This window comes from Poecilia formosa, unplaced genomic scaffold, assembly GCF_000485575.1.
Source record: "Poecilia formosa unplaced genomic scaffold, Poecilia_formosa-5.1.2 Scaffold1110, whole genome shotgun sequence".
NCBI lineage: Eukaryota > Metazoa > Chordata > Actinopteri > Cyprinodontiformes > Poeciliidae > Poecilia > Poecilia formosa.
The window spans coordinates 5622-17051 of record NW_006801049.1 but is presented as its reverse complement, the minus strand read 5'-3'; the positions used below and the strand labels follow the sequence as shown (position 1 = coordinate 17051).

General features: G+C 40.0%; 1 protein-coding gene across 1 annotated transcript in view; it reads right to left on the bottom strand.

The window, feature by feature from the left end:
* Positions 1–2518: 2518 nt before the first annotated feature.
* The window catches only part of LOC103132532 (NACHT, LRR and PYD domains-containing protein 3-like), a 13662-nt gene continuing 4750 nt past the window's right edge, over positions 2519–11430 (bottom strand). Inside the window, exons 4-10 of the mRNA XM_016667442.1 lie at positions 10781–11426; positions 10521–10694; positions 9357–9536; positions 4788–4961; positions 3599–3778; positions 3190–3236; positions 2519–3080 (exon numbers count right to left, since the gene is read on the bottom strand). Coding sequence (XP_016522928.1) covers positions 2524–3080; positions 3190–3236; positions 3599–3778; positions 4788–4961; positions 9357–9536; positions 10521–10694; positions 10781–11426 — 1958 coding nt within the window. The 3' untranslated portion in view covers positions 2519–2523. The remainder of the gene's footprint in view (positions 3081–3189; positions 3237–3598; positions 3779–4787; positions 4962–9356; positions 9537–10520; positions 10695–10780; positions 11427–11430) is intronic.

The following is an 11430-nucleotide window of genomic DNA, read 5'->3' as shown; positions in this document are numbered from 1 at the left end:
TCACATTGTGAGGAGTTTTTCATCTTTTGTTGTGCTAGGTGACCAACAACACAATAAGAAGAGTTACACATAATGATAGGTTTTATTTGCCCACTCCCATACAAAAGATACAGCTCAGTTTGTTTTGTTGTTGCTGTTTTTAACTACAAGGTCATTTCATAGAAACAAATGTCATCTTTTTAATAAATGTTTTAAATAAAAATAAACAGAAATAAAACAACAGCTGAAAGCAGCCAACACCACTGCCAACCCCAACCCCCGAAACTTTTTATAAATATTACCAACCTGATCCACAAAATGGAAATGTTGACTTTTTCCAATACTTCTCCAGGAGGAAGGAGAGAAACTTTGGGAATTCCTCTATAGCCAAAGAGTTGTAACAGTTAATTGTTGTGATTCTCTGCTACTCTGACTGACATGCACTGGATTTTTCTTTTTCTGGGACTCTAAACAGTGAAGTGTCTGTAAAATCATAATGGTGAACAGTGTGACTGTTTGTTGCTTGTTCTAGCTCTCGTTTGTCAGTTTGCTGGTTCATTTATGCATAAAAATACGTAAAAACAAAGTTTAAAAAGAAATTGAAAGGATCTCATGATCAGAATAATGTACAAGTTTTAATGTTTACAAGATATTAAGAACGATGGTTAACATAGAAATAAAGGTTAAAATAGTAAGTGACTATATAAGATTTAGACACTACTAAAAATGTCTATCTAGCCTCTTTTTAAAACTAAAAAAATAAACCACAAAGAACAAGAAGAACCTGACGATTCTTCTTCTATTCCCTGAAAATCCTTTTTCAAAGCAGCTTCAGATCTTGTTGTAGCAACAATCTCCATGTGGAACAGAGCAACGAGCTGCAGAGAAACACACACATCTCCCCCCAGGTTCCTACACCTATGGACCTTACCACAGGGACCGCGTTTCATTGGCTAATGCCCATTTGACGTCACTGCGCAGCTACCACGTGCTTGACCGTCTCACAAACAAAAGCTACAGTAGTAAACACATGCTAATGTACATTGTGGACTAGCAGACCACAATCTACACAAAGTTTTAGCGACAGAACTCGAATAAGAATGGTTCCCCACTGTCAGTGGGGAATCTGTACAGGCGATGTCAGGTATCCTGATCGTATTTGTTGAAATAAAATTCACAGATTTCTCAAATCTGAAATGGAAAGCCTAGCTTGGATCAAAGCTTGTGCACGACCAAATTTGCAGCTCAACCGTCCTAAGATAAATAAAAAGAAAGGAGTGTGTGCTGGTGTAAGTATTATTACTTTGCTTTCTTTGTGTTTAGTGAATGGGGATATTTTGAGTGGCCTTGCGACAGACTGGCGACCTGTCCAGGGTGACCGCGCCTCTCGCCCGGAACGTTAGCTAGAGATAGGCACCAGCACCTCCCGATCCCTTTTGAATTTTGAAGCTTGAAACATTGTAAGGTCTTAAGGAGGCCTATAATGTGTGAACAATGACCCCCAAGTCTGAAAAAAGTCAATAATAAACATCCATTATGAAAACCTTTCAGCCACGTACAGCATGATGGCAGTACCGATACAACTTCTACACCTTGAAGCCTGTCTGTTACACAGTCTTACGTTAGCTGAACAGATCAATATGCAATGTGTACCGTATCTGACATGCATTAAAGATTTTATTTTACCTGAAAAGGCTTTTTACTAAACTGTAATCGTGTTAGCCACGTTAGCACCGAGTACCGAGTAACAGGCCTAGGCACACTCAAACATTTGCCAACAACAGAAATCACTGATTTCAAAAGTAACCCTCAAAACCATGAATGCCCGACTTTTTTTTTTTGTTAATGGAACCGAAACGCACTGAACACCTTGTTGAAACAATAATTACTGAGATTATTCATTTTAACACGTTTCGTTGATTTTTTATAATTATTCTTTTTTAATGAAGCTACAAACGTTTAGGATTTTAGTGAATATTTTTGATAAGCCAATCAGAAGAGGAAGAGCTGGTCTCAGCATCCTGGCGGCGATCAGTTTGTCACCTGCCAAGATCGACTCAAAACCTTTCCGCGATCAACCGGTTGATCGCAATCGACGTATTGGGCACCCATGATCTAGGGATGCATTTTTTTCATTAATATGACTTATCCTCTGAGGCGACTTATAGACTGGAAAATACATCATATTTATTGTGACAATTCAGTCAAGATGAACATTGATGATCACTAAAGCTTGCACTGCAAAAACACAAAATCTTACCAAGTATTTTTGGTCTAGCTTCTGGTGAAAAGTGTAATATCTTAGTACACTTGAAATAAGATAAAGATATGGAAGTATTTTTTAAGTCAATAATTTCTTAACATTGATGAAAAAACTACTTGTTCCATTGGCAGATTGTTTCATTTATAACGTGGAAAGATATCTTCTTGTAAGTGAAATAATCTGCCAATGAAACACATACTTTTTCATCAATATTAAGGAATTTACTTAAAACAAACTCTTATTTCTTGCTGAAAAGTTACTTGTAAGTTAGTTTTGTCTTCTTAGACCAAAGTACTTGGCAATATCTTGTCTTTTTGCAATATGGACACCCAAGAACCTGTCCTGTACTCAAATCCAAATCCAGGATAAAGAGTTTCAGTGAAATTGGTGTTGAAGGTGTAGAGGTGGATCAGTGTCTCTGAAGAGACTCGGTAGAAGGACAGAGTCCCAGCAGGACAGTCCACATACACAGCCACTCGGCCAGAGACAGAAGAGAGAGGGATGAAGGCTTTTCTATGATTATGCCAAACAGTGTAACCATCATCTGAGCAAATTAGACTCCAGGACTGATCATTCAATCCAAACCAGGAATCGTCATTGTCTCCTTTTCTGTTGATTCCTCTGTAACTCAGCGATGCATAGACTTTCCCACTCCACTCAACCTCCCAGTAACAGCGACCAGTCAGACCATCAGTACACAGCAGCTGACAGAGATCAAATCTGTCTGGATGATCAGGATACGGCTGCTCCTCTCCCACAAGTGTCACTTTCCTGTTTCCGTCAGACAGTTTGAGCAATCTGTTCACAGTGTTTAGGTCGACTGTTAGTGGACAGGAATCTGAAAAACAGAACAAACACAATGCAGTTACTGATTGTTCTGAATTTACTGATACAATGATGAATGTCTATAAATGACACAATCTCTTATTAATTAAAAACACACTTACACTTCCTCAGACCTGGTGTCAGCCATTTCTCTGCTGCAGAATCCATGCTGTTAGAAAGAAGGTGTTTAAGACGATAGTACCATTTTTCAAGATGCAAACATGGACAGCCAAATTCAGACTTAAGAGTTTTTTGGGAGGTTTTCTTTTATCCATCACTGAGTTTCTGTCACCAATACCTAATTTTTTTTACTGATACTATCAGTTTAGTTCAGAACAGATGCCTGATTTTTCCTTCTAGTTTTGTGTTATGGCTGCTAAACCCAAGTGTTCAGATTTTTATTTTCAAATTAACATTCAATTAAATTCAGTTTATTTCTAGAGCGGCAATTCCTAACATGTCATCTCAAACCTATTGTGTACCATACCTATTATACACTATTACATGGTAATAAAAAAGATATTTCCCTACCTGAGAGAGTCCGTTTTAATCTGGATTCCTGAATTCTTAAGCATAGCTGCCAGTCTCTCCATTCCTGCCTCTCCTGGATTATTGTAGCTGAGGTCCAACTCCTTTAGGTGATGTGGCTTCACAGTCAGAGCTGAGGCAAGAGCAGCACAGCCTTCCTCTGTGATCAGGCAGCCTGAAAGCCTGCAGACACACAATATATTGTTGGACAAAAGCCATTTTGTTCAACAACAAAAGGCTTTGTTGTTTTACAGGTATGCTTCTCAATAGCATGCCTGTCAAATCTCCTGGCTTGGAAACTACTCTCATGATAATGCATGAGATTATGCATTATCATGGGCATGCAGATAATCTCATGCATGCCCATGCATAACTCTAATAAGTAAGAAAAATCTAATTTCTATTACTATGCTCACAATTATCTAATTGTGTGAATTTTTTTTCTAGGCTATATTGATTTGATTGACTAGTTGAACACTTAAATTTAGTAGTGAGGCTGTCTTCATTGCAACTCCCACTACAGCTAAGTCAGACAACTCAGCAAAGTTTGTGTTCAAAAGATGCACAAAATAGTTCACAAGAGCAAACTGAAAACATGTTTTAGACATTTTTGTAAATTTACTAAATATGTAAATGTAGGACAGTGCAGTAATATATGTCGGCACATGTCACCAAAATGTCACCAAAATGTTAGATCTGTTCTTTGGGTTGTGGAAGTTAGCGTAGTGTGTCCGTTGAAGAACGCCGTACTTGGTGTCTGTTACTGCGCTGGCGGTACAACGGTCAGTATTTGCTGTTAATTCTGAAGGTAAGAAATACTGACCGCCAGTTCCTCACTGTAGCCAAAAGTTACGTTTAATGTCCAAGTAGTTAATTTTGTATCATTTTGTCTTTTTCTTTTTTAATATATGCTGTATCTGTAAACAAAAGAAAATAACTGCATTAATGAGACTTATGTTGACAAGCAGTATTTGCTGTGAATTCTGAAGGCGAAGCCGCTGCGCTGTCGGGTGGTCCGAATAAACGATCTGAACCACGATCTCAACCGCCGTGTGTGTCTGATTCCTGCCTCAAGTTTCCTTCCATCAACAACCCATTAAAGAAAACACAACGCAGAGTCTAAGGAGCAGCGAGGTGTTATCTCACACGGAAAGGGTTACATAATCAATAGAAGAGTTTAAATGTATCTCACCTGAGAATCTCCAGTTTACAGTTTGGACTCATCAGTCCACTGCACAGCAGCTTCACTCCTGAATCTTTCAGGTCGTTGTTACTCAGGTCCAGATCTCTGAGACTAGATGTTGTTGAGCTGAGCAACGAAGACAGAGCTTCACAGCTTCTCTCTGAGAGGTTACACCCACTCAGTCTGGAAGGACAGAAGGGGTACAAAGTAATTGTCTCATTGTTNCAAAAGTAACCCTCAAAACCATGAATGCCCGACTTTTTTTTTTTGTTAATGGAACTGAAACGCACTGAACACCTTGTTGAAACAATAATTACTGAGATTATTCATTTTAACACGTTTCGTTGATTTTTTTATAATTATTCTTTTTTTTAATGAAGCTACAAACGTTTAGGATTTTAGTGAATATTTTTGATAAGCCAATCAGAAGAGGTGTAGAGCGAGCTGAAGTTGGTTCCACAACGACAGTGCTCCCAGGTGACACAGGAGCAGAGGAAGGAAGCCTTCCCCAAACAATGTATTCTTTTCGGGGCAGCAGTGTAACAACCTGCTGCAATGTCACAGTACCCACCTTATCAGGTACCTCTGGACTCAGCCACCGAGAGGTGCAACTCAGCAATTGGAGGAACTGTTCACAATCAGGGTCAGTTGTATGAGAGGACACCATCTCCCAGTATTTCCCATCAGATTTCATCTTTTGGATCACTGGTCGAAGCACATTTGTGCCAATAATCAACTCATCCCTCTGCCCAGGGACAAGGAACATCGGCACTAGACACTTAAGACCGTAGAGCTCCATGTTCAGCTCATAAATGCATTTAGGCCATGTAATAAGTCCACTACAACCAACAAGGACAACTTTTTCAGGGACAGGTTGTGGAAAAAGGACAACACCTGCTGCTCTCAACTTAGCCTCTCCCATTTCACTAAGTGTACATGACATGCTGCCTGAGTCCAGCATCCCTCTCAGTGATGTCTGGCCACCAATCAACACAGGAGCATAAAACAACTCACTAGCTTCCTGAACTCTTTGTGAACCAACCAAAATTATTGTTTTCTCTTCGGGGAAGCTTTTACAACAGTCAACATACACATAACAGAATCAGTGAGGGTGTTTGTTACATTGCCCATGCTGCCCCTCTCATCACACAGGCTGGTCAGTTTAAATCAACATGTGAAGCAGCATTTGAGGATCTCTGTCCCACTGCCTGCCTGCAGTCACGTTTCACATGTCCTGGCTCAAAACAGTGAAGACATAACCTGAATAGTCTGCAGTGTGAATGTGTGGAGTGTTCGCTGGATCCACAAACTCGACATCCTAGGGGCTGTGTGCGCCGAGAAACCTGAGACCGGCTTGCTTTCTGGTGACCAGTAGCTAGTGACGCATTACAAAGAGAGAGGACCTTGTCAAACATGGTCACCATCTGTTGAGCAACAGGTTCAGTAGCGATAACACTGGACACCCCAGTGGGCTGCTGGGTTGTCATAAGGTTTTGCGATGTTATCGGCACCGTTAACAGCCTGTGTATTTGCCACTAAGCCCTTGACCTTCCTCACACGATCATCCAGGCGCTGCTGAACCTCAGCTGCCGTCCACTGTTCTGGTGGTTTCATTTGAAATGACAAGGAAAGGCTGGGGTCAGGACAGTGGCTGATGAATAACCCTCTGTGGATTCTTCACAGAACAAGTCAGGAAATAAATAATAACACTATTAATGAAATAAATAATAACCAAATAACCCTCTCTGGGTTCTTCACATCCCCGTCTCCTCTTCTGTCTATAAACAGAAAAAGAACTGCCAATAAACCAAATAATTTGTCAGTTTTCATTGTTTTAAGAAAAGGTCAGAATCATTGTTTTCTTTCAATGATATAGAAATGGACTAATTCTATATCATTGAAAGAGAGCTAACACCAGGAGTTCAGTTTCGTTTTGTATTTGTTGTGACAGTTTAATTGAGTTGAACAGCTATAACCACCAAGGCTTAAAGTGAACATAAGGACACCCAAGAATCAGCCCTGAACTCAAATCCAAATCCAGGATAAAGAGGTTCAGTGAATTTGGTGTTGAAGGTGTAGATGTGGACCAGTGTCTCTGAAGAGACTCTGTAGAAGGACAGAGTCCCAGCAGGACAGTCCACATACACAGCTACTCTGGCAGAGACAGAAGAGGAGGAGACAGGGATGAAGGCTTTTCTATGATTGTGCCAAACAGTGTAACCATCATCTGAGCAGATTAAACTCCAGGAGTGATCATTAAATCCAAACCAGGAGTCGTCATTGTCTCCTTGTCTTCTTATTCCCCTGTAACTCACTGATATGTCAACCCTCCCACTCCACTCCACCTCCCAGTAACAGCGACCAGTCAGACCATCAGTACACAACAACTGATAGAGGTCAAATCTGTCTGGATGATCAGGATACGGCTGCTCCTCTGCCACACGCGTCACCTTCTTATTTTTATCAGAAAGTTTGAGGAATCTGTTTACAGTGTTCAGGTCGACTGTTGGTGGACAGGAATCTGAAAAACAGAACAAACACAATGCAGTTACTGATGTAAAACATTTATGAATTATTTGGCACAACGATGAACATAAATGAGACAGTTTGCTATGAATCAAAAAACACTCACACTTCCTCAGACCTGGTGTCATCCATTTGTCTTCTGCAGGCTCCATGCTGTAAGAAAGAAGGCATTTAAGATTTATCATTTTAATTTTTAAAACCAGAAAATATTATAAACTGATTTGGCCTAATTCAGTACAAATACTGTTTTTCAACAGGTTACTGCTCTGGAGACCATAAAAACACATGCATTCTTCCCTACTATCACATCTGTGAATACTAAACAAACAATTCAATTCAATTAAAAAATATCTTATTGATCCCAAAGGGAAATTAAATATTAGTGCAACCTCTTCCCAAGTTGGGTTTTGGTACAAAAGCATTGAGGGCTACTGGAGTATTTACAATTTGGATAATACAAATTAACACTAGTGTTCATGATCTACTTTTGAAATGTTAGGACATTGATAGAGCAAAGTAGTGAAAAGTCCATCCAAAAAGGTCATTGTGAATCTTATAATAAAGTCTAACGGTAGTAGGTATCAGAATTTCATATGTAAGGAGTAGAGGTGTGCCGATCCATCGGTCATCGATCATAATCGGGCCGATTTTCGTGAAAAAGTGCATGATCGGTGATCGGCGATCATTGGCTCTTGTTGCCGATACCGATCATCTGCTTCTCATTTCCCAGCCTGCCTGTGCAGCTGGTCTCCTCTTTCCTTCACTGCGCAAACGCGCAGCAACAAATCCTAAGCGATGTGGAACTATAACGCACTGAGTGAATGGGGAAGTTTGCTGCGTGTTGCTGCGGAAAATTAAAGCACGTGGGGTGAAGCAGGTCAAAATGCATCAACACAGCGAAGCTAATACGACATATAAACAATGCCATACTTGACGGAGTTTGGCTACATCGAGGCTCACTGCAGTAAAAAAGACATACGGAGGATCAGATAGCAGGTAAAGCAGCGCACAGCTACAAACACTCACCCGGATTAGCATGACGGTCAGAAAGCTAAACAAATAATCCGCAAAATTATTTAAGTCTTCGAGCTGCGATGTAAGACGCTGGTTCTGCTCTCCTGTTGAACCGCTGCTACGCTACAGGTAGTAATATTTGACAGACGGAGCTTCGCTTCTGCTCCACCTGGTAGTGACTCTCACACCGAACCTGTTTAAAGCTGCAGCATCTAACTTAAAAAAATACATTTTACATACATATTAAAACTTTAGTTGTCCTAACATGAGACAGATAATCTCTGAAAAAATAATCGATCTCCTCCCTGTTCTGCATAATTACTCCGCTCGGTCAGAAACAGCCAATCAGAGCTAGCAGTAATCAGCTAGCCGCCATGCTATCAGGAAGTTTTCATTCAGAAACTGGATTGTTTATTGTAATGGAACCTGTTTTTGCCTTTGAATGTTAAGTTTTATACTTGAACTTCTTGGCAATGTTGAGAGGTTTTATTATCTGTTATCTTTAACAGATAATGCTATCTGTTAAAGATAGTATTATCAATAGCAGTACAATTTGCACAATGCAGTTACAAAGTCAGGATTCTATCACCTAAAGAAAATTTACAGGATTAGAGAACTTAGCAAGACATTAGTCCTGCTGAGACGTTAGTCTGATCGATTACTCCAACAGCGTCTGCTTAAAAAAATCAATCCTCCATCTGAGGCAGATCCAGAATGCTGCTGTTGGTGTTCTGACTAAAACCAAGAAGATAGAACACATCACCCCAGTTATTAAGTCCCTACACTGGCTCCCTGTATCTCAGAGAATAGACTGATTAATAACAAAAGACTAGACTGTTTTTAAACCTGCCTTTATTTTCCTTTAGTTTGTCACTGCAGTGTAAGTTTTTTGGTTTTATTTTATTTTTCTTCTACTCATGTAAAGTACTATTAAAAATGTACTACACAAATAAAATTGCATTGCATTGCCTTGCCTTGCGTCAATCCTCAGTCCAGTATTGAGGAACAGTGGTTACTGTGTGGACATCATTTTCCTACCTGAGAGAGTCCATTTTGATCTGGATTTTTGGATTCTTGAGCATATATTTTAGACTCTCCATTCCAGCCACTCCTGGATAATTAAAGCTGAGGTCCAGCTCCTTCAGGTGATGTGGGTTCAAAGTCAGAGCTGAGGCCAGAGCAGCACAGCCTTCCTCTGTGACCAGGCAACCTGAAAGCCTGCAGACAGAGAATAATATATTGTTGAAATAAAAGCAGTGAGGCTGTCTTCCACTACAGCCAAGTCAGAGAAAACTCAGGTAATTGAGAATAGTTTTTAATTTAAAGGATTCATAAAATAATTCATAATAACAAAATGAAAACCTGTTTTACAGAGCATTATTAGGGACAAAATTAAGACTTGTGACAAGCTGTCACATCTATTCACAAGCCGTCTACTAATCTGAACAATAATGGGCCAGTACTGATAACTGAGAGATTGGTGCTGGAAAATGAAAAAGAGAGGAGAGGCTGGTGACTAACATGCTTAGGTTGGCAATCCACTGCATTACCTACTTCCTCTCCTGTCCATTACTACAGACAGGTTAGCAATACAACTGAAGAGGCTAACAATCATCACGTCTTGGCCGGTCATGTGCTTTATTAGAAATATACTTTTTTCTTTGAAGACAACTTTAGGAAAAATATATAGAATGTATAGGTCAGAATATATAAAATAAGCTTGTGATTTGTGGGGTCTGTATTTAAACATTTCACAAATCAGCAGCTGCAATCAGATGCCAACTTCAGTGGTGTTGCCTATAATGCAGTATTCTGTACTTATGTATATGCTTGATGTCACTTTGGATTACAGTAAAATATGAGAACAACATGTCAATACATATAATGGATGTTTGTTTCAGATATTTTATGTCAACCATTTTCTTGATAAAGGTTTCTTTATTTAAAAAATTATGTTTAAGAAAGTGGAGGACTAGCCTAGGCATAGCAGTCGTTAGCCTCTCGATAGCTAGCAAGTATATGTATCTCCTTCTAATATGCCAGTGCCAGCCACTCAGTTTCCAGTGCCTGCTTTGAAATGGATATAGCCTACTGCGACAAGAAATAGTCACAGTTGGGTACGCAGCAGTTTTAATTTAGCATTTATTTTTGGCCTTAATACTGCGTCATAGCTTTAGACATAAAAATTTAAATGTATCTTACCTGAGAATCTCCAGTTCACAGTCTGGACTCATCAGTCCACTGCACAGCAGCTTCACTCCTGAATCTCTCAGGTCGTTGTTACTCAGGTCCAGATCTCTGAGACTAGATGTTGTTGAGCTGAGCAGTGAGGACAGAGCTTCACAGCTTCTCTCTGAGAGGTTACACCCACTCAGTCTGGAAGGACAGAAGGAGTACAAAGTAATTATCTGATTGTTTTATTTGTTACATAGTTTTATAAAACCAACTACATCTGTACTTACACAGCTTTGCTGGAGGCTTTGACTATTGGCACCAGCTTCAGTAGAGCTTCCTCTGAAGCAGAGTATTTCTTCAGGTCAAATGTTTCCAGATCTTTCTCAGATGAAAGTAGGATGAAGTGCAGAGCTGACCACTGAGCAGGAGACAGCTGCTGTGCTGAAAGACTTCCTGTTTGTAGAGATTGTTGGATTTCCTCCACCAGAGACTGATCATTTAGTTCATTCAGGCAGTGGAACAGATTGATGCTTTTCTCAATACACAGATCATTATTCATCTTCTCCTTAATGTACTGGGCTGTTTCTTTATTTGTTGCTAAACCTTCTTCTGTTTGTGTCACAAGGCCTCTTAGGTGGAGCTTATTGATCTCAAGTGAAAGACCAAGTAGGAAGCGGAGGAACAAGTCCAGGTGTCCATCTGGACTTTCGAGGGCCATGTCCACAGCACTCTGGTAGATGTCTGTCTCTGAAGATTCATGGTTTCTTTTTTCTGAATCCTTGGATTTCATTTCCAGCAGATTGACTCCAGATTTGATGAAGGTCAGATGAACATGAAGAGCAGCCAGAAACTCCTGAACACTCAGGTGGACGAAGCAGAACACCTTGTTCTGGTACAGCCCTCTCTCTTCTCTGAAGATCTGTGTGAAAACTCCTGA